At 31.3% G+C, this 24,858-nt stretch overlaps 1 protein-coding gene across 5 annotated transcripts in view; it reads right to left on the reverse strand.

Moving 5' to 3' along the window:
• exp (expansion) overlaps nucleotides 1-24,858 on the reverse strand; it is a 180,344-nt gene that overhangs the window by 96,832 nt on the left and 58,654 nt on the right. For 2 of the 5 annotated variants that reach the window (XR_012959660.1, XM_076120030.1), the window contains exon 1: nucleotides 2,233-2,393. The exons of 2 other annotated variants lie outside the window; for them this stretch is intronic. Coding sequence is in view for 2 of the 3 variants with exons in the window: in XM_076120030.1 (XP_075976145.1) it covers nucleotides 2,233-2,309 (77 nt within the window). In the remaining variant the exon portion in view is untranslated. Of the gene's footprint in view, nucleotides 1-2,232; nucleotides 2,394-24,858 lie in introns of those variants that run through there. One more of the 5 variants, XM_076120015.1, reaches the window with a different exon arrangement.

Consider the following 24,858-nt stretch of genomic DNA (forward strand, 5'->3'; position numbering starts at 1 on the left):
CCAAAACTCTTTGACATAACAAATGATTCCATTTTATTCAAATCGTAAAAAGCCTTAACATTTAAAACTAATTAATTATTTTAGATTTCAAATTGTCCTTCAACTGATGGCACAATCTTTTGATTTAACGCCGAGATAGTCGGCGTTTTGGATGTGTTAATTATAATTTTGCTAATGCGAGTAAGCAATATGAGTTCGTAATTTATCACTTTTTTGTTTTTTGTAACAATGAACTTGTTTTTTTCTAATACGTTTCTTTCGTAAATCGGTTTTATATTAATTAGTGGAAACCAAAAACGAATTCGTTTGGATGAACAGAAACAAAAACATTTACAGAAGCAGTATTTTTCAACCTGTCATTGTCCCACTGCTGGTCAACAATCTCTACCTAAGAGGTTGATAAAAAAAACACTTATTTTGTTAAAAATATTATGTGCCTTATACTTACTACGGTTCTAAAATATTAAGTACCTTGTCCTTACTGTGCAACAAAAGCAAGTTGTACCATACGTAATATTTATCTTGCTATTATAAACAAACAAATTTTAAACGCATTTCTAATAAATTCAAGGTATGTTAATAATTTTAATTGGCAAGGCAAGTGGTTTGTTTTACTTAGTCTTTCACAAAGAAATACTGGGTTAACGACCTGTTCGTTACACTGCTGATTGACACTTTTGTTTTTATGTGCTAAGTGCGTTAATTATAGCATTACACCTGTTATTCCGTGCTTATGACTTTTGCTTTTTGTGCACTAGAAACCTTAATCCGTCTTACTAATGTTATGAATGCGAGGGTTATATATGGATAAAAAATTGATATACAGCAGTCTGTTACTTTTTAGGCAAAAAGTAGTCAATAGATTTGAATAAAATTAAGCACACAAATAGGGTTTTTAACGTATATTGTAATACTGATTTCGCTGGTATGCTTTTCACGTAGACAAAGTCGCAGGAAAATGCAAGTAGTTGCAAGTTACGAAATAATTAATTTGACATTAATTGCTTGTGAAAACATATACCAATTTTCCGTTAATTTTATTCTCAATAATATTATAGGTCACAGTTGTTTAAAGGTTATCCTTCTATCAGCTGACATACAAAACTGGGTCATTTTTACCTGCAAACTGATGTTAAAATATCCTTTTTGGATATCAATTAATCCATTTTATAAAACTCAATCACGCGGCGTTTTCGTGACAAGTCACTCAGGTCAAAGTAGAACAAGTTTAAGAGTCAATAATATTGTCATAATCTGTAATAGACGAACCGGATTATATAAAAAATACTTTAAATATGTACACATTAAAATTGATAAACTAGTTTGATAGGTCGTTAAGAATTAGATGATAATAATAATTTATAAGGCTACGATTTTGGGAAATTTGTCGATAAAATGCTAGGACAATTATTTTAGATAAAATTTTCGACAGGACAGATCAATTTTAGTCTTATTACATTTCAATTTGCTGTGTTTATTTTTGACCGTAGAGATTAACGTTTAATAAATTGTTTTTTTGGTCTATTTTACGTCAGATTTGACAGGTGTCAAAATGCAATTAAAAAATTACTAATGGAACATTTTCATATTAATCTTTTATTATTTCTGTTGCCTGTTTGAGAATGTCTAATGCAATACTCGGTACGTTATTACACATCAAATTTAATTATTTGTTTTAATTGGCTTTGATAGAAGGTTGCAGACTTTCGTATAATATTTTTTTTAATGTATTTTTTTCAGTACATTACGCGTTGGTTTTAAGTTCTACTTCTGCCTGAAGGAAAGGGTGATGGGTATTGTAAGAAAAAAAGCGGGGTATTTCCTCATGATAAGATAACTGCTACTTATCCAGAGGTAGTGAAATTAGTCGTTAATGTATTTTCTATGGTAAGTGGTCTTTAATAAATACAGATCACACGTTATTTGAGAATTATTAATGAGATCGTATCGCATGTTTACAGACAATTTAAATTATATTTTTACATACTAGATTTGTAAGCTTAGGCTAGGAATACTCGTGTAGTATAAATTAGTCTTTTAAAGCAAGATTTTGGTCGAAAGCACTATTTACTTAAGCTTAATATATTCTAGTGACGACACTGTTCCAAGAGGTTTTCATTTACGGCTCTCTATTATCTTAGAGCAAACAAACTATGCGGTTAATGGCATAACTAAGAGAAAGGTGAAAATATGAAAACAACAAGAAAGTTAGCATAAAAATACATAACAAACCTCGGCGTCGAGATGGACGATGACCTTGACAAATTAACCTTTTTAGGTTTAAAAAGTTTATGATTCTTCAAATCCATTTTTGCCACAATATAAATAAATAAATAAAAAAATAAAAGCACACGATGCACGACCACTCACGAAACTCTGACACTGGCAACTAGCATATTAATTAGAACATACTATTGCAATCTCATTATCATAAAATTTCAGGTTTTAACCTCAACAAAGTCGTTAGAAACGAATTGCATTGTAACGTTGGCAAATCTTACTGGCGGCTATTCATACGAGTGAGGGGGACGGCGATATCACCGCGGGAACGAAAGAAAGAGAGGGGTTAACTGTCGTAATCGTAGTGTCGTAAGCGCATGCTTCTGTTAATTAAAATATGGGTTTTAGTTGTAACTAATGTTTGAAGATTTGTAATTGACATGGATATAATTAATTTGATGTTTGTAAAGATGATCTTTGCGGAAGATTAAGGGAAACAATAGGAATATGGAAATGTTAGCTCGTTAATGACAGCTATTAATTGGGGTCAAATAGTCACGTGAGATTATTAAATAGGTCAACGTGATTATAATGAGCTTTTTATAATAACAAATACTTTTTAAAGATTTTTCACGGACGACTACTCATAAATCAAATGTTCCATTATTTTTATTAGGCGAATAAAACCATTGGTTTTTAAAACTTTGGCAGTTCGAGAGTTACAGAATAAACAATTTCTCCATTATTGATTACATAGTTTGAAGCAACAAACAAATAAATGTTATTAGGCCTGCATGCTCTTTTGTTTAAACAATCACTTTCAAAACAAAGGTTATCTTGATAAATTGCAACGTCTGCATAATACATAAAAACAAACGTCCGAGAAACACAATATAATTTTGCAACATAACATTAATAAAATATTTCATCGAGGATTAAGTACGCGTATGATATTTTGTATGAAAAGTGACACCTTACTTCGGGGTTTGGATTTCAAAGACACCGGTCAATGAAAATCTATAGCCGAAAATATTGTAAAGTTTACCCCACGCATTGATTGGTTTACATACTCGTATTAATATAACTTATCGAATTCAGGAAAACCTTTTTGTGAGAGAAAGATTTTATAAAAATAAATCTTCCTGTGATTAGTAAACAATCTCTATGCACACGTTTATGTAAGACACTTTTAGGAATAATATTATGAAATTAAAATTTAATTAAACACGTTATAGTTTGTTATATTTAGCGTTATGAAAATAAGGAAGAACAAAGGTGTCATAAATAATCTAATATACCCACAAAGATAATAAAATACATGCAATGTGATAAGTCCTACGACTTTCACCGTGAAATACATGACAGCTGTCAGAATGGTACATGTGTGTATGTAACCTGTCACTGGTTTGATAATGTCCTACGGTAAAATCTACCCACAGCTTCATTTTGGCATCTAGTATATTTAGCTAGCATTGCACCCGATGGTATAACTTTATATATAAAAATGAATAGCTTAATGTGTTGCTAAGCGCAAATCTCGAGAACAGCTTAAGCGATTTCGCTAAATATTTTTTTATAATATTCAATGAAGTACGAGATGATACGTCTTAGGGGAAAACATTTCACCAATTAAAAAAATCAAGAGTCTACTATAAGGCAGTAAGAAGTTCGCTACTAGCATAATAAAATTACCTTTCCAGAAACCTTCTACAAAAAGCATATTTGGGTACAAAATCAAGCATATTATATAAAAAAAATATCCAAGATTCGCCACTAGTTAGACTAGTTGACTTGTCATGTTTGCGGGTGCTTATTTCCTTAAACAACTGACGTTATTGTTTGAGGAAAATCATAATATTATCTAATAAACCAAATAAGGATGTTGCCTTGCAAGGACAAGGAAAGGTGCCTGTCTCAACAAATAAGTGCTAAACGGCGAAGCTAATATTTGGCGTGAATATTGCAAGCTACTTACATAAATACAGCCTAATTGAAAAGTAGGAAGTGTCGCGGTTGATCTGTGAAATCTAAGGCTGAGGCTATGGTGTTTAAAGTGAGACATTATTATTTTATTCACTATTTAACATTTTGTTACACTCATACGATAAAACAAAGAATAATTTAAACTTTGTAATATACTTTTTTCAATTGTCTAGCTCATATTATTGGGCAAAATCTAAGTGGTTTTCTATAGAACCAAAACTACGAAAAACAGTGGAAATAATTACATTGCTGACTGTGTTAAATGCAAAAACAAAAAAAGTAAAAACAAATAAATGTTACTTATATTCTATTTGTAAGTTTTAAATTATTTTTGATATTTCTTTTTTCCACTATTACAACGAAAAAAAATCTAACTTTAAACAGATTTGTTTTGTTAAAGGTTAGCTTTTTTCCGATGATCGTTAGATGTTCCGAAAACAGTCTTGCTTTCGTCCGCTATCGCTTCCTCTTACTACTATAACCTTTCAAATAAAATAGAAGTTAGTTCGCGATCCACGTCACAGATAGGACGCGCGGCTCCTCAGTCGCGACTATGTTAAATGATATTATGCGATTTGAATATTCTACGAGACAGTACTGTTATGCATAGCTGCAAATTGTAATGTGTACCGGACTTGTTTATGTGCGAATGTTACCGGAGGCACATTCTAGCCTGTTATGACTGGATTATGAATTTAAAGGGGAATATCTTTCTATTTGTTCAGGAGTACAATGCTAAATAAGACGGTCCAGAAAAATAAATAGATAGTTTTGTGGCCTCTTCAGTTAGAGATCTCATTATTTCTTAATTTTATGTGTAGTTGATATTATACTTCGTTAAATGTTCCGTCCTGTACCACTGAAGCTTAATAAAATGACAGTTTATGGCTTATAATTGCGAACATATTATTTACAACAACATTGCTAACAGAATTTAGAGCGATGGAGCAAAAGTTGAAATAATTAAAAACGTACAGAACATACAGTACTTCCAATTTAAACCAATTAACGTATTAAATAACATATTAGAAAATATCATTAACTCTTTTATATCACGGCTGAAACACCACAATGTTTTACAAGCCGTAACAAGTAATAAACATTCAATTTAAATTTCACAAGATAAATTTTTCTATTAGCCTATTGCACAATTTTAATAGTTCAACAGTTGACAGGTAAAATAAAACAAATCGTTTGATTTCTGCCACAGTCCGCTACGCAAGTGGTCGCTGTTTTTGTTTTTATTTTCGAATTAGCTTAAGTAATTCCTGATGTAACCAATAAAAAGAATTCTTCTTGTATTTGAGTTCGATTGTCTTTAAAATAATGTACAAGAATATTAATAATGTAAGTTTAGTGTTTATTTTAATGGCTCTTGGTATTTTTTACAGTCTCCGATTGGACCATTTTGTCCTTTTCTATTCTAATATGGTTGCATAGTTAAGATGAAGTGCATTGTAGGAAATTACGTGTCATGTCCAAGAACTCGTTCACCGTTGACTCCAACCATAGGAAAAACCAACTAACATATAAAAAAAAAACATTAGTGTCCCACTACTGGGTCTCCTCACAGAAAGAGGGAGGTGTTAGGTAATGTACCATCAGGTTAGACCCCGTATTTAAGTGTACTTATCACGCACAAATGCACAAATTTTGTATGGTTTACTAAACCCGTATTACGAGACGAAAGAGCTTATTCAGCGATTAAAATGCACAAAAGATTCATAAAACTGCTTTCATACTAATTATTTTATTTAAAATTCACAATACTAAGATGCAACCGAATGCAAAGTCGGCCAGTATCACTGCATTCACAAATGTCAACATTCCAGCCTTGATATTTGAAGATAACGGCGGATTTTAAACATTTTTATACGACTATTGCATTTACACGCAAATTATACACCTATCATTGTTAATATCTTGCTTTAAAACGGGCGAATCTGTGTCGCAAGATTTTTAGCGGTCATTGTGACGTTATATATATTTTATACATGTAATTATAAAATTAAATATTCTAGTGTAAATACAGAAATTGTGAAATTAGTCAAATGTCATCTCGGTAGTTTAAGTCTTTTGTTCTTGAGGTCCAAGGTTCGTCTTCAATATTTTTGGACTTGGTAATATCTTAGGATCTAGTAGAGTATAAATATTCTTGTATTAAATCGTATTTAGTTAAAATATATTTGAGAGATCACCCGACTTTGCAATCTGGAAAACTTTATTACAATCCAATTTTCAACATTTAATAAATTTAAAATTTGGTGATATTCCTATTTCCTGACGCATCGATCAACTGCAACGGTGTAAGGAACAAATAAACAAACTCATAGAAAATGCTACAACTTAAATACTTACTACTACTAACAACATAACACCGATATCCTATCCTATAATCATCGTGAAGACACTAAATCGATCTGATAGCAACATAATAAACCCTATTTTTTGTTCGTCTAGTCTTCAAAACGTGCACTTTTAAATATCAACCAGTTGCTTAATAAGCGCCTTTATTTGTCCTTGAAATCTATCTGCAAGGGCATCCGAATTTTGCCGAAGTCTTCCGAACTCATCCAATTCGTAGCTGAAATGCACTTGACATGCTTTTTCTTTATTATTTACTCGTTTCTGCCCGCGAAATCATACATGCCATAAGATTTTCCGTGATAAAAATCATATATTTTACAAAATTATTCTCATAACTATGACATCTCCACTAGGCGCAGCCTGTATCGTGGGAAAGATATCCTATGTTTGAATCCAGGATATAAACTATCTGTGTTCCATATTTCATTAGAACCTGTTCAATCAAAAAATCTGATAGGCAGTAGATAGGAAGGACAAAATGCAGTAGCGAATTTAGTATGCTAATTAAAGATGGTATCCAAAAGGTAATTTGGATTATCGTCAGGTAGGAACCTTCACAAAACAAACATGGTTAGATTTAATGTTCTGACATTTAATTATTGAAATATGAAATAAAAAATACACTAGCAGGTAGTTATACCCTGTTATTATACTATATTTTAAAACTGCTTTGCTGGTAGTAAGGATTTTTAATACTATTTTATTTTTCTTAAAATACCTCCTATATATACGTATGCTCTATAGTCTCATGGTCTAAGAAGAATATCTGCCGAGGATAATCGAGTTAAGATAAAATATATCTAAGCGAAAATCAAATTTTTTTCGCTTTTTTGCTATCATCTAAACTTACTGTCATGGTTTTTATTTAAAGCACTACTTCTACAAAGTAAATTATATTATTACATAAATCCTATACCTTAATCTCATTACAAAACCGAACTGATCTAACCCACAGCCCAGTTTGGGACATGAACACATAACTCGCTGTGACGGTTCAGAACCGCACCGTTACCGCGCACGTGCACCGCATATAAACATCCTATTGATAGTCTAACTGTAATAGCGGCGATAGTTTTAATGGGAGAAATAGGTGGTCGATATCTAGACGACATATACCGATATAGCGTTTTCGTTTGGTGCAAGAATCGAAGTTGTAGGACTTGTAAACATTGAGTAAGCTAAGACTTTCAGAACAGTTCCAAAGTTAAGGGTCACTTCAGAAAATGATACTGTTATCTTTTTCCATTATTTGCTATTTAGTAAAATGGATAGTACGAGTACAATGTGTTTATGACAAAGCATCGAAAACACCCTAAAAACCGTAATATTTACTTTTTTAGGTATGCAATGAAAAAGCCGGTAAGAACGTCGTTAGCAAAATTATTTTCCATTAATGACTTTCAACTCCATGAATATTTTCAAAATGTAGAAACATATTCGGGATCATTATATACCTAGTGTTTATTTAACCCTTTATAGCACCTAGAGACATTCTACTTCTATGAAAACAGCATTTTACTATCAAAAGGTCAACAGCTGACACTGATTAAGAAAGTTTTCCTTGAAACAAAACCGTAAGCAGTCACAATTATCCATACAAAGTCATACAAATCACGTGTACCTATGACTTGATATAAAAGTATGACAATGGGAATTGTCGCGGAATGCGTGAGCTCATGACACACATTGCGTACCGGTGATGTGTGATGGGAAATTAAAAGTGGAACGATGTTATGGTATTATTGTATAAGTTGTGATATGACACTATAAAATGGAGAACTAGCTATAAAGGGTATCTTTTAACAATAATATAATAATAAATCTTTATTTCAGAACCAGGTTCCATAGGTTAAGGTTTATATGATTATATAATGTTATGAATCATAAAGTAGTATACACCTATCGCCTCTTTGATCATCGCGGCAGGAAGAGATCAAGTCGGAAAAGATAGTTCATACTGTAACAGCTTTTTTAACTCTATCTTTTCAATTTTGTTAGGTTAATTTATATTTTCGAATTCAAAACTCCTCTTTTAAATGTCAATTAAAATATTTCAAAATGCTCCTGGGTAATTCTCAAATATAAACAAAATCTGATTTATAACGGTTTTAATCTCTTACAAATTAAAATACTTTTTTTTTCAATATTCTCGAGTGCTAAGTTAATTCGTATATAGCCAGTTACAGGCATCTCAATAGCTCTATCAATAAGCGTTCAGTTTTTTTTGCCACGAGCCCACCACTGATCCCTATCAGTATTTGTTTTACATTTAAATAACTAGCATACAATCAGTTTAATAAAGACTCTACCTACCGATGTTATCTCTACTTTTTATTCAACAAGCCATGAATTAACTCCTACTGTTGTCGCCTTCAGATTTTTAACTCTACATAGAGTATGGAGTGCGTGGTAGAGTATACATATTTTGCTTTGTAGAGACGAGACGTCTTGTAACTGTCTCTAGATAAGTGATTGTATCAATTGTTTTACACGCAACCGATTAATCTTGTAGAGTTTTTGTTGGTGCAACAAAATTGGAGTTTAAAAAATAAATGTTGATGCATATCGGATTGGAGAGTTCGACCGGTTTCTATGCGTCACTGGCAAATGGTATAAAAAACTTAATTTGATTTAAAATCTAATTTTGAATGCAGACAAAAAGCAATGGACCCTTTAATACTTTAAAAGCAGATAAAATCTATAGTCATTTAGTCATATTAGAAACGCTTATAGTATCTACTCTCAAGAACTTATAAGGCGATTCTTGTAAACCTTCTTGTATATTAATTAGTTCTATAAAAAATGCTATAGAGGCACTGATCACCATCTTGATTGCTACTTCCTAGTTACCATTCTGAAGAAATTAAATGACCTGAGCGCCGTAAATGTATTAATATATTATTACGTATAAATAACTAGATCACATAGAACCTTCTACACTCTAATATCCTGTTAGATATCACCTCATTTATATACCTAGTATATATCAAATTTCACTCAATTAGTATGCAGGAGCCGCACTCACACTTGCGTCTTTATTGTATACTCGTCACGTAATAACACGTTAAGGCTACGTCATTGCACACACAACACACACACAAACATACAGACACACACGTAATTAGGTAGAGTCTATTTACAACAGAGACCAATAATCTAACGACCGTTTATCCTGAACTATCTGTCAATACAGATGGTTGAGTATTAATCATACTGCCACTAATTTTGTGATTGTTAAAGATATACATATGCCATTGATTTCTGGGTGCATGGAGCTACCAATTTACCAGTAGTAAAGTTCCCTAAGACATTTGTTTAACTATTATTTACCTAAAAATATTAGCTGCGTTTTTTTTTGCTATTTCTTTTTTTCGGTCTAAATTATATCACATTATGTAACGTAATGCAACATACTTCTTCCGAAAATTTGCGTAATAACCTCACACACACACTGTCATATGACACGAAGTTACAGCATTTACAGTTCTATATACATTTAATATTATGTATTTCAGTATTTCTACATACATAACATAAAAAGTAACTACATTAAAATTGTGACGTAATAATCGTATCCGGTGCAAAAATAATAAAAATAAAGTTTAGTAAAAATAATTTAATAAAAGTATGTTAATTGTTTAATTTTTAAATGTAATTACCTGAACGTAATATCTGCAATGTGATCTATATACCTATTTATTTAGATAATTATTTTTTAAATAATTGCTGAACATTGAGAGTGAACGTTTTAGATGTTTATTTCATAATAGCTGAAAAAGTAAAAGCACTGATATCCGTTATAAAATATTAGTATGAAGATTGTAATATTTATTGTATAGATGGTAAGTTAACCATTCCGTGCTGAAAATGTTAGAAGAAAAGTGCATTCAAAATCATCGATTTTTAACCATTGCTATCTCACTGGGCAGGGCCTAGCCCCATAACGAAAGAGGGGTTTGGCCTTGGTTCCTCACTCTGGCGCCCCATGTAGATAAAATTAGTGGTTAGGTTATGAATAACAATAATATAACTTATACTAGGTAGGTAAGTGAAATAATCACAATTACAAATATGACAACCAATGTGTAACCAATTTACCGCCAAAGTCTATTATTTATGATAATTTATTAACGAGTTCATATTCACGTTTGTTTGTTATACTGAAAACCGTGTGGTGATCACGAAATTGAATTATTTTTGACTGACGTCAGCAATAAAAGGGTTAAACACCCCATATAGTAGACAGACAGACACACACACATACAAACAAACACACAAAATGAAACAAACAGACCGTTCTTAGAACATTAAATGCATTTATATGCAGAGTGCATGAGTGCATCGATATCGAAGGGCCAGCCTTTGTCGGTCATTGATTGTCACATTTCCTTAGTAGTTACCAGTATTCCGAGTAAAATCGTGATAAGTACCTGAAACAGAAACAAATTGTTTATTAGCCTTTTGTCCTCGTTATATCCTGTAGACATAAGAAATAAATATTTTGTTAGACAGACAGACTGAGTCTATATAGTATTTATAATAATAGCATAGGTAGTAAAGATGATATTTCGGGAAACATATTTTTCGATTTTTTTTACAATTAAGATACTTTGGATTAAAACGTGAGGAAGAGACTATTTTGTATATAAAATGAAACATTTAACGTTTCCATAACAAAAACAATGTAGAGAGATACTATTATCTAGAATGAAAGCATAACACTTTTTCTGATAAATAAAAAAAATATGATAGAATTTAAACATGGCTGGAATCTATTCTATTCCATAATTAACTCTACTCCAATAAAAATACTGCCTAACATTTCACCAACAACACAATATAGTGCACTAGAACTCAATATACTACAGAAATTGATTCGTAATTTACAATCTACACAAAAAATATATCGAATGGTAATAAAAACATAAAGGCAGAGTTGTTCGTAAATGGTTCATAAATCATTATAAATTATGCAACGAGGCATCACAACGAAATTTGTATGCTCATGTATCGATCGATAGATACTTTCACCAATGCACAGGAATGTACTCGACGGTAGAATTGCTTGTAAAATACTTGTAGACTATTTCTTGCAAGTAAAACTAATAGCAAAAAAAGAAAAATAGCATTTTTTATAAATGTTCCCATGTGATCCAGAAGGTGTATTAAATTCAATCTAAGATGGTAAGCTGTATTAAATATTCTGTCTTAATCTCTTGTAGCTTCGATTCAATGTAACTTCGGGTTGTAAAAAGAGCCTTATAAAATCCATATAGCACTCTAATGGTGCAGGAATTTACAAAATTAAGGTACATTTTTTATCTTATTATTAATATTGAATTCAAATAATTCTTGTTGTTTGATTCTAGCACAACAAATCATAAATTTCACTCTACAAGTACCTTAAAAAGAACCTTAAAAATCGTTTCCTTGAAAAATATTTCATTAATTGTTGCTTCCCCAAATCCCTACCTGTAACTACATCAAAATTGACGCTCCGGTTATAAACCGGCCAATTTGAGATAAACAGCTTATCGAACATCCGAAAACAGTAATCAGGTATCATCTCGAACTAACCGCCTGTTAATTTTTTTTCTCATAATGGTGTCCATCACGGAACGTCACGGCTAGCTATCAAATGATTTATTGAAGGGCTTTATCAATCAATAATGTACTCTATTATAAAAACAATAGAATTTACATTTAATTATCATTTTCGAGAGAGATATTTTTGTGTAATAGGTTGATAAGTTTGATATATGAGATCAATAGTGCCGTGAAAGCGTGTTCGATTTCATTGATGTAATTTACTGGTATGGAAATGGATGAAAATGTTAGTTACTCTCTCGAAAACGGGACCTTTCCTGCTCTTATATAGAAATGTTTTACACAGAAGAAGATGAACAGGTCATACTACGCCATTTCATGTCTACAAACGACCAAATACTCTGCGTTCATCAAAAGTTTAAGTGAACTTTGAACTTCAAAGACTTTTTTTTTATTATAAGAACGATGCACTGTCCCCATTTCACATAATACCATCATTGACCTATAGCTCAGTCATTGGTACAACAGTCACGTTGACTCCGGGTTCGATTCCGGCCTGTTCCGGCCTCCACTTCCGTTGTTTGATTGACATTACTTAATATTCGATCGATTTATTGAGTCATCTAATACGTGAAAGCATTGTGGTAATAAAGAATAGTGATATAACAGATGGCACTTGGCTAACGTGATGTTTAACAAGTCAAAGGCCTCTTATTTTGAGAGTCCTATTGAGAAGTTGATGTTACAAATATTCCTCCATCTGACGCCACCTGAATAATCTGCAATAGATGGATACAGGCCAATGATGATGATGATTAAAAAGTTATTGGAACATAATATTTAGGAGCCGATAGATACCGCCTAATATAAAGTTGATGTAACCATATCCATAAAATTAACAAAAACATATCCTTCTCTCGTCATTAAAGAAGAGACTAACAATGTAATTAAATATTAAGCATGCCTTTCTATGAAAGCTGTTTTATCATCATTCAGAAAACTACTGTCGCGAGATTAAAAACAAATGAATCTCTTTTATAAAAACTAGTCATCAAACAGGTAAATTAACTATCTAAACGCAAGAATGTTTATTTTTTACTTCTTAAATCGGGGACAGTCAAGGGTCAATTTTACCGTTTGTGACACGATTCTATTATTTACGACAACTTCCAAAAACTACATTTCTTCTATAGTTTGTGTTGTCTGAGCACCCAATATTTGATATTGTTATTAAAACGAAGTAATTCCATGTATTTGTTTGATATTATTATAAATCTGAAGTAATGGATCGGAAGTTTGATATCTAAAATGTTCTGTCAAAATAGTTCTTACTTACGTTAGAGTTTCGTGTAAAATGTCGATAGCTGGCCTGATTTCGGTAGTGAATAGGAGTAGAGGATCGAGCCATAGTACATTTCACGGTGGATAGTAGTTTGATACAAACGTTATTAATAAAGAATCAACAGATGTCGCTCTGATGCAACCGACTCAAACGCATCAGTCCAGACGAACTAATCCTTCACTGACAAATGGCCGCCGACTCACAAGCCGATTAATAAATCATCTCAAATGTATTTTGGAAACAAAAATAAAAGTTCTTAGTTCTGTGTTTTGAACATTGTGGAATGCAGTGTTTGATGAATTGCAATAAAGATGTTCTAAACATAATATATGTGTGGTCTAGATTATTTGTTTTAAACAATCTGTTTAATTTCTGGGTTGTTACGCCTAAAATGAAAAACTAAAATTCTTAAGTCAACCACTTAAAACTTCAATGCTGAAAACTCTTCGTAAAAGATCCCACTACTGCCCCACTATGGAGCAAAGGTCTCTTACCGAATATCAGGAAGAAGAAAAATATGAAGTACTTCAACAAATGTAAATTACTGACAACTAATCCAGATTTTTCCAAAATTACTTCTACCAAATGGTACGGAAATGTACAAAACGATTATGCATCGTGCATTTAACATAAACTTTCAAACATGTATCTTACACGATAAGCCAAAACCATATAATTGAGTAATGTCATAAGTCAGTTATGTCACGAGAGAATCACAGATACAATTAGGTACACTCTCGGTTGCGTAAGGATGCACCTTTCACCTCGTGCATCGATGCTGACAGATGATGGCAACGTGATCGTATGCAACGTGCATTTTTGTTTGAACAATTCTTGATTGATATTTGTAATGAGAAATTGATCTATTGGTAAACCGTTTTCGGGTAGGGTTTTGATTAATTTTACTTAACAACTTACTGATGAGAACCTGTAAGTATCTTGTGTTTATATTGTAAAGTAAACCTTTGCTGTAAATTACTTTTAGATACGACGATAGACCTTAATAATATAATGCTTTCTCAAAGGCAAGTTATTGTTGTAATCCTTCTTTACTTTGTAAATACAAAAGTAAAGGTTAGTACACGTAATATGTGCGCCTACATCAGGTTGTACGTACTTTGGTTCGTGTGTAAAGGCCCTTATAATCTTTTCAAACGAGACATCTTCTCGAAAAATACAACAAACTTCCTGACCGTAACTTACAAGTACTAAACAACAAAGACTTTCTTCAAAAGGATGAAAGTTTCGACACAAAATTAGACACGAACGTGACACAGTGGGCCCGTTGAAAACATCTTGGAAATAAAGAAGTGATGTCGTGACAAACGGTGACACTACAATTTTGTCGGTTACCAGGTCGGATTCGTCTCAATGTGCAATAGAACAAATTACTTAGTATTATCATATTAAATTTGTATTTGCGGCATAATTTGCTATTTGTTAGTTTGAGAACGTTAAGCAAAAAACACTTTGCATACTGGAGACTGGACTCAAAATATTAGTGGTACTTCAACACATTTTTTTAAGTAATAAGTTTCTTGGAAGATACCTTGTAAACGTTTTGTATACGTAGATAAATAATTTGAATATGCATACGCATGTTTTTAATCACCCAAGAATTCACGCACGCGGAAATAACCAAATAAATATTACCACCAAAAAACCATCTAAGACTTTCATGTATTAGACTACTGTTACAGCAATTCTAAACCTTATTTTCGTAATAGCTAGGTTCATAATTATTTGTTACGGATCGTCACGGTCGCTGGGCCCATACAACACGACTATACTATTTTAAACGAATTTCTCCTCTTTTCTCTTACTTTCCAAGTTGAATAACCGAATGTTAGCGCATCTTATAATTATGGAGATATGAATATGTATCAAGATATTTATAAATTCCTATTATGTCAGAGTTATGAGATTTCACTCAGAATAGCGTTAAGTAGGTATTTTAATTTGTATAATTTTACGTAGATTTATTGTCTAATTAATTTCGTTTGAGACCAGTGGGCGCAAAAGTGACAGCCATTGTGATTTCTGTTCAAATATTCAATACAAATAAATCAATCCATTTATCAAATTGAGTCGGATACTGATACGTAATTATTATTATTTTCATAATTTACTTCACGATTTATTATATTGGGTTTTTCTGTCATATAAATTATAATTTTTACTCCCCCATGTTTGAGCCTGTTAATAACCTACATAACAAATTAGGTGACAGTAATATACGAAAACAACTGTCAAATTCCGCCTGAAAAACTTACCAATATCTAATCAATTCAGAAGGGTTAAAACAGGTTTAATCAACCTGTTTTTACGTATAACTTGAAAAAAAACTAAATAAATATGAATAAATGCAGCGCATCGTTTACGTTTATTTATCAATAACTTATTGGTATAAAACAAGGAATTATTCATTCAAGTATATCCAGAAGTATTATTCGTTATGTGAGCAGTTGGATTTTTAGATTTCCTACACTTAATCCAGTTATTACTGACGGGAAAGTTTGATGTATGTTCGATATCAATCACTCGTGAGGCAGTTAAATCCGTTAGTTATAGCTTTGCTTCTATTGTTGTGCGAACCGAGTTATTGAGGATATTAACGATTAAAATGTGTTAGTACTTCATTTATTTTGTTTGTACAAAAAAGGATTTTTTTTTTCTAAAAGTCGTTACGCGTGTTATACTTATAACTTTATCGCAGAGGTTTATGAAATAAACCTATTAGCCTTATTAAATGGGGGCAAGTCTTTCGGCATATACCAGGTACGTTACAAATCTCTAGACTACGAATGAAAATAATCTAATATACATTTAAAAAAGACCATAGCAGTTTGTATCTGGGAATTTAACCTCTTGATTAACATTCAGATAAATAAGCGGTATAAAATAAACATGCTAACGTAATTTTATTTGCGACAGCCCTTAACTATAAGCAGTACATATTTGCTTTAATTTAAAGTGTAGGTATCCTAGATCGAGTAGGCCAAGGTGTTAGGGCCATCACGCGTTAACCACAACACAACCTTTGTATCTAGAGCGGCTAAATATAGGCACATTAGTTACATTCACTTTTACATATACTCATCTATGTGTATCTACTTATCTTCTATTTACTTATGTTAGGGCTATAGGCCTACGTTGATCTTTTAGTAGTATTAAATCATATTTGGCACAAAATTATTTATATTGTAATTGCATTTTGGATTGGATTTAAACATACGCACCCCAGTACCGTAGTACCTTTTGTTGAGGATATGCAAAGTCCCCAACCCGCAATTCGGGAGGGTAATCGGTTAAAATATGTATTGAATTCATGGCACCTCTTTGGCAAATTTGATGTCCTAACTATTAGGATAATACTCTTTTACACATCTTATAAGAGGAGATTGTCATAGGTACTATATATACTTGTATTCTCTCTCACTTTCTAGTAGCAACCGTTTTGCGGTAAAAATATATTTTTCCTCCTTTTCCCTTTGTACTTGGTTAATGAGCTTAAAATGATTTAGAAAGAGGCCTACGATACTTGTCGTAAGTGAGCTGGCTGTAATGACAGTAATGATACTATGAAAAGTGAAAACATGGCTACGAATTTTTACTTATTTTTTGTAATTATTTATTAGATTCTTTAACGATGTGGCCCTAATTTATGTATGTATCTGTAGATAATTAAGTATTGAGTTTAATTCTTGAGTTAAGCAAAATCTTGTAGAGATTTTTTTTTACTATCGCGGCTTGTACACATAGTATTAATATAGACAATGGGACTTATGCTCGGCGAAACTTTCTTGTAAATTTATTTCAATTTCTGACTTACATATATGAAAATAGTTTCTAACTACATGACACCAAAAAAATATTAAGTCTATTTACCTTAAGGCCTCAAATACGTAATGATACTTAAAAAAAATATAAGTTCTTAAATTCATTAACAGATGGCGCTACTAATTAACACAAATTAAAATCACTTTGCCCACACTTGAGTTACTTTTACAAGTTTTAGTTCAAGTACAACAAGTATTTTAAAATAAATATTATTATCTTTCACCATTTTAGCGGAAGTGTTTCTTGCAACCGGATGTAGATTGGTTACGGTAACTATTTGACATTTCAAGAGCTATAATTCATTTATCTCAGTTTTATAACTTTAGTACAGTCTAAGCTTATGTAAACTTTTTGTGAGTTTTCAACCGTTTTATATTTTTATTTAGTCTTGCTCGAATGTATTCCAAGTACATATGTTTTTTGGTCTGTATCCACCCCCATGGGAGGGAGATGTGATTTTATATTTGTATAGAAATATTTCTAATAAATAATTGAAAAGTGAATTCTATTTAATCTATACTTCCTACCTTAATCTATACTTACTACATGCTGCCTTCACTTAGATCACTTAGAATAATATCTGTGGTTGATTATGCAACTTCACAGGACATGACGTTTCTACCTATTTAATAATTAAAGCATATTATTATATTTAATCAGTATTCAAATTGACACGTACAAAATTAATCAGCTGACATTCAAACCAATATTGGGTCCAACAATCAAAGATACAAAAAGTATAAAAAGTAACAACCAATATTGGTCCAAACTCCCCAACATTCGAACGAATTAATTAAAATATCGAATAGTAGGTATTATTCCGATAGCTGGCAATTGGAGGCCGCGACAAAGGTCGTCAAGTGTTGCCAAAATAAGAATAAACGAGTTTTTAAAATGTCACACAAATACGAGCATATTGAAGGAACGTACTGGCCAGTGTCACCTAGCAACTATCGCTATTAAATTGTGCATTAAGAAAAAGAACTTCACTTTTTAAAATTTGGAATGTCAGATTGTTTTTTTTTATGTTTAACAATTTGTTCTATTAGATTAGTGTTGTTTAACATTTAAAATTTAATTGTGTATTTATATTATATTTTTGTGGAACCCATTATTATGTCAGTCATCATTATTTTTCGTTGTATTATTAGTTTGCTTTGCATATGAAATGTATTATGCAACATTCAATATTTATTAAAAGGCAGCAGTCTTAAAATAAAACGCATATAATTCGTTTGAGGTCTTCGAGGCCTCAACACCAAGGAGTCTTGTTAACAAGAATGTAGTAAGCGACCTTACATTAAAATTCGGAACATCAAAATTATTCAATAGCATATTAATTTCATTGACAAATCTCCGAAGCACAGACATCAAAGTATACAGTCTCTAGATATTTATTTATCAGCAATAAGTATATGTTTTGGTTCAAAGATAATATGTATTAATTTTTAGAGGGGATTTCTCGGACTCGTTAAAATTTAATGACGTAAGGGACTTTACAAAGTATAACTAAAAGGAAACAAAATAATTGCTTGGCTATTAACAGCTTGTCAGCGACTATGACTTCGTAAAAAAAATCCCGGAATAAAAAGTATCCTGTGTGTTTATCCAGGTTTAATAAAAACTTCATCGAAATCCGTTCAGTAATTTTAACGTCATTGCGTAACAAACATCTAAACGTTCTCATTTATAATATTAATCTCGTAAGATTCATTAAGTTACTTATTTCGAGGGAGAATCGTACTCATAGACCCTTGGTGCAGTGACAGAGAAGCAATTTCTTTATCAATGTTCGGACCTAACTAGTTTTATCAAACAAATGGGGAACCGATCACTTTCTTATTAAATATAACGACCGGTTGTAAGCTGAGCTTTAATTATACATTTCATTAAACTATCGATAGTTATCGAGTTGATTCGGTGTCTATTTCTAATTAATTTTGGTCTCAAGTAGGTTTTATTTTTGAATGCATTTGATTAGTTTTTGAATGATAACAACTTTTTCTATTTTTTTTATATTAAATAAAGATAAAGAAAGAGAAAGAGGGTGTGGAGATTTACTTAATCTACGTCCACTAAAACTTTTTAAAATTGTTCGAAATATGGTACAAATAATATTTTTACTATGTCTTTGACTCTTATATTCCTAGAAACTACTCTCTGAAAATATCCACCGGAGAAATGAAATCATGTATTTATAAATATTAGAGTTGAGAAGTCCTTAAGTTCTAATACAATATTTTCACTTTTAAAAATTTAATCAAGAGTCTTCCTAAGTGCTAAAGGAACATTAAGCTATAAGTTTCATCCTTTAAAAACAGAATCACAAAACAACTCCCTACAAAAAGGGTGGGTTCAAAATTATCACGATGTTTTGTAATAATTATAGGTTAGAACAGTGATTAGTAACAAATACCTCAAAGTAATTACAAGGTTAGTTTTTGTTCATAAAGTATCATATTATCAATAATATTATGATCAATAGTGACAAAGTTCAGGCCCAAACAAGTTTTTAGTGACTATTAATAGGTACTTTACGCAATTAGTATGACATCAGTAAAATTGAATTTTCAACTGTTTTCCGTTCAAGTAGTTTCAATGAGGAATAAAGAGTAAAGGGGCAGATCAAGTCTGGAACTCAACATTTCCAATGAACTAGACTTCTAACATTTTTAGTAATCATGGTCATTGTTTCAAATAAAAGTCTTGTTTATCTTCGAAGACTATTACAATAACTTATCGACGGTTAAATTGAACCTTACTGTAGATAACATAACTTTTATATTTTAAAAATTAACAACGTTTGTCTCGTTATTAAACAGTCAAGCTAAAAGTGAAAACCTAAGCGATTAGCAAAACATAGAAATACTGCAAAATGACAATTAAAACACCAATAATATTGTTCAATATAAGAAAACAAGATTCTACAGAATTGTATTAATTTATGTTAATCTTATAATCGTAAAATGTTCGACAACATCTTAGTCCACAGACTATTCACGTGGTTGAAGCATGTAAGGCATTAATACAACGATAATATGGAATAAATTGTCTTTATTTGAGATTTTATTAAAGATTTTTGTCAAATCACTTTGTTTTTAATTGAAGGTTAAATAGTGTCAATGTGTTATTAATGTATTTGACTGCTGTGATAATGATAATTGAGCTTTGATTCAATATTTTAAATATTTTGTTCCGAAACGGTTGAATAAAAATATATATAATTTTCAAATTATAACAATATATATATAATTTTCAAAATCATTTCAACAGTGGTACTTATTGTACCCAGTATAAGCGAAAGGGTATTCATTCAATTAGTCTAATTTACGACTGTGCGTAATGTGTATAAGGAGAGTAAACGTTTAAAAAAAGTACTATCGAGACAATTATTTGTGTTCGAAATGATAAAATATAATATCTTCGCCAACTATGATTTATAATTACAATAATATATTAATGATTTCCGAATATATATTCGAATTTTAATAAATGGTTTGCTTATTCAGAACAGATGTTAGTTCAGGATAAATAGAAATCACGATGACATTATAAATTCCACTAGGCTTAGCTTTTTAATTATTCAGAAATGTCGTAAGGTCTCATTCAAAACAAGGACTGGTTCTAAGATCCGGCTGCTAATTTATAAATAAAAGTATCTTCTTTAAGTTGATTTATATTATGTTATATCACTCGTATAATAATTATGTTAGGAATTTTTAATGTCCATAAAATAATAATGTGTTACAGATAGATATGGAAGATTTTTTCCATACGAGAAAAGGTTTACGGCATCTTTATTATTTTATATCATGCTTAGAAACATGTTTGGAATGGATGTGCTTTAAAATTGGTTCATATAAACTACATTTTGATGGCCTTTTCACAAAACTATTTCCTGTTCTAGGTGTCTCTTTTACGATCGATAAAGTTGTCTAATGATAGGTAATCTGGCTAATTGAACAATATTATTTGGAAATTAAGGTTTACATATATTGTGCAATAATTTTTTAAAATGTTTGATAGCTTCGACAAGTACAATGTTATACAAACATATAATTCTATATCATACAACTGTCTAAAGTCTACGGGACACTTAAAGGCAAATATGCACTCATACGTATATTTTCTATTTCAAATGCACACAAATTAGTGAGATTTAGCAACGTCCATTAACAAAATTCACAGATGAGTGCAAGCTAGTGCTTTAACCTAGTCTCAGTTTGTTGATCTGAACCATTCAAGGACTCATTTCACTTTCGGTGGAAAATCAAGTTGTTCAGTATATTATATTTAAATGCATATTTTTATAAACTTGCTGTTTGGAAAAGTTTCTTACTTAATACCTCTAAAACTACACTAACGAAGACTAAGAAGCTGCATTACCAATAAAATCATTGGTATGCCTTTAAGTTTTTTTTGCACACACAGTACAACAGTTCTTTGGTCTCTTCCTACCCCTATGAGAAAAAGACGTGATATTAAGTATATATGTAATATTTTCCACAGGAGGAATTAAGTATTTTTTTGTTTCGTTTTATATGCTTTATGCACACGGATATAAATATTTCGATTTCCTCAAATAATAAACGGTTAAACACGTTCAATATCACTTCCGTGGTGTTAGATTTATTTCCAAGTCATTTAATTTGGCTAATCGAAGTTCAATGCTGTTTCCACATATTGACTCATGATTTTCATGCATTAGTTATGCAGTGTATTTATAGTTTTGAAAATATTATTACTTTTATAGGATTTGCTGGTAGTGGAATTTTAAGCAAATAAATTTAATTCCATAATTAAAAATAGACTCTTTTTTTGTAATGAAGTGTAGCTATGTAAGTGCAAACTACATGATGATTTACACAATTTTTTATTTTGTTTTGGAGATCATACCAGGTTTATTGAGCACTCAAGCTATTACGTTTCGGTATAGCTTTTTTTTATTTTTCTTTCTTTTATCTTTTTAGACAACTGTAAATCAAACCAGATTCCTATCACCCCTAATCAAAACTTTATGAGCCTCATTTCACCACAATACTATTCTAAAATACGAATACACTTACAAAATATAATGAAGTGGAAAGTATTTTAATTAAACTCGAGACTGCATCGAACACAAGTAGCAATGAAACTATTAATTCTATTGGCTTACACTTGTATAGTTTACGACGTTGCCTCGAGTAGATTGTGTTTATATGCTTATTAAACTATGTTTTAAAGGGCTGTTGATTTGGAAATATGGATCTCAGTTTATTATAGTCGCGGTAGAGATGTTTTTCGTGTAAAATGTAGAGATAGTTTTATTTGTTATGATAATGTGATAATAAATATAATAAATATAGTACGGGGCCACTACTGTATTTGGTAGGATGAAAGGCAATTGTTTTAAGTATACGGACAATTAGAAGACAGAAATCATAGCACGATATCTATATCTAAGTAACTAGATTGACTGACGTTTGAAATGACATTGAAATTGTTTTAAATATTGGTCTTGCAGAATACTCTGGAGATGCTGATAAAGGTTTCATACAACATTTTCCGGAAGCTAGTTAGATGACTATACGAAAATTGGTAGTAAATTGCCCCTTTGGTTAAAACATGTAGGGAACGCTCTACATGATAAAATACTCTTGCCTACACTTATATTCTTGATATTTTACACAAACATACATCTGACATTTCCAAGAGACATATTAACACTGCCTTCAATGTTTACACAACACTGAATATAATAATAAGACGTCGATTGCGCTTTCAACGTTCGGGCGTCGTCGGCAAATGTCGTCAGGGTTCGGTTTCGCAAGCGGCGCGTGCGACGCTAAATGTAATGGCGAAAGCAAACAGGTGGTTTGTGTGTTTTATTTGTTTGTATAAAGTTGCTAGATGTCTTTGAGGCTGTAGCCGTTGAGTTAGCGTGAGGTGTCAAATGACAAGGCTGTTAAAACTGAAAGTGCTGGAATATTTTTATGGTAACTCGAAAAGGCTATTTTTAAAGCTAGCTAAGGTCATTTTTATTCGTTTTTTATGTCTGAAAAAAGGCTTGTGGAATAACTATTTTCAGACAGCGTCAAAGTTAACTTAAGTTTAGTTTATAAATTGAATAAAACGTAATATATTTTTAATTGTTGCACTATATAAAATACATATAATTTAGAAATCAAAATTACATAAGTTTGATATTACAATTTACTTTAAATGTCTACAAAAGTCGCGTGAGTTCTAAATTAAAACGAAAGTGAAATCTAGTCTGTGATAAAATCGAATCTACTTTTAATGTGTTGAGCATTTACTGATTAACATCAGACAAAGTCATTTTCTTCTTATGCTACAATAAATCGTTCTCGTAAAATTGGTTTCTCTATTTAATAACAGGTTTGTACGAAATTTACAAGAATGTATTAAAAACATGCAATTTTATGCACTTCATATTTAACACCTTTGTTTTAAAGTGTATGAATTACATGCTTCATACAACTTGAATACATAAAACTTTATAACGTAGTTAACTCTACCTTATTATAGAAAACGAAGATCATTATTCCCTTTTACATACATATAACTCATTAATTCCCTACTGATGGACAAGTGTCTCTTCCTAGAATAAAACGGGATTTAAGCTTTGAGTCCACCATGCTGACCAAGTTTAGGTTTGGGACTTTGCAGTATCTAAATACTAAGTTTAGAATTCTCAAGCAGTTTTAAATCGTCAATTACAAATTAATAAAATCCCTACTAATATTACAAATGCCATCAAATCGAATCAGTCAAATCTGTTTTTTCTGTCTCATCTTTATACCCAAACTGCTGAACTAATTTGAATAAAATTATGAACCAAAATAGTTTGAGTTTTTATCCAGGAATTCGTATGGGAGCGGGAACTATGCGGGTAAAACGACATTTATTATATCTCTAGTCCACGCGAAAGGAGACGCAAGCAAGAGCTAGTTGCAAATAAAGTATACACAACATAAGAACACATACCTATTTAATTTTCTTTGTTACTACCCACTGAAGCCAGACTAAGGTCGTTTAACGATAAGCCAATAAACACATATTATCAATCTTAAATACAATTCATAACACGCAACTCTATCAATCAGCAGTTTCTTGAAACTTATCACAGAAAAATCAACCTTAAAGACTTTACCACAGTTCATTAGATACAAAACAAATTGTAATAAGCAATAGAGTTGATTTTTGAATAAAAGATGTTCATATCCTACCGGAATGAGCGTTTCTAGCGAATCGGAAAAGATAATAGTTGAATAGAACAGAAATAACGTTCTTCCGTCGGCCTTAATGTTCGGAAATGTATGAACTAAACGATTTTGTTAGAATTTAATACATTTTGAATGAAAAAAATGTGTAATTATAAACTATGTAATCGTAATTATAGTTCGTGTTACAAATATGTGTAGTGTTTGAAATATTTATGTATGTGTTTCATGTAATTTGTATATGATATCTTGGAATGTTTATGTATGTTTCTCTACAATAATAGAGTTGTTTTAGAAAGTGGCTCTATTAATGTGGACTTTTATATGCGCATACTC

The sequence above is a fragment of the Anticarsia gemmatalis genome, chromosome 1 (assembly GCF_050436995.1).
Source record: "Anticarsia gemmatalis isolate Benzon Research Colony breed Stoneville strain chromosome 1, ilAntGemm2 primary, whole genome shotgun sequence".
Lineage (NCBI taxonomy): Eukaryota > Metazoa > Arthropoda > Insecta > Lepidoptera > Erebidae > Anticarsia > Anticarsia gemmatalis.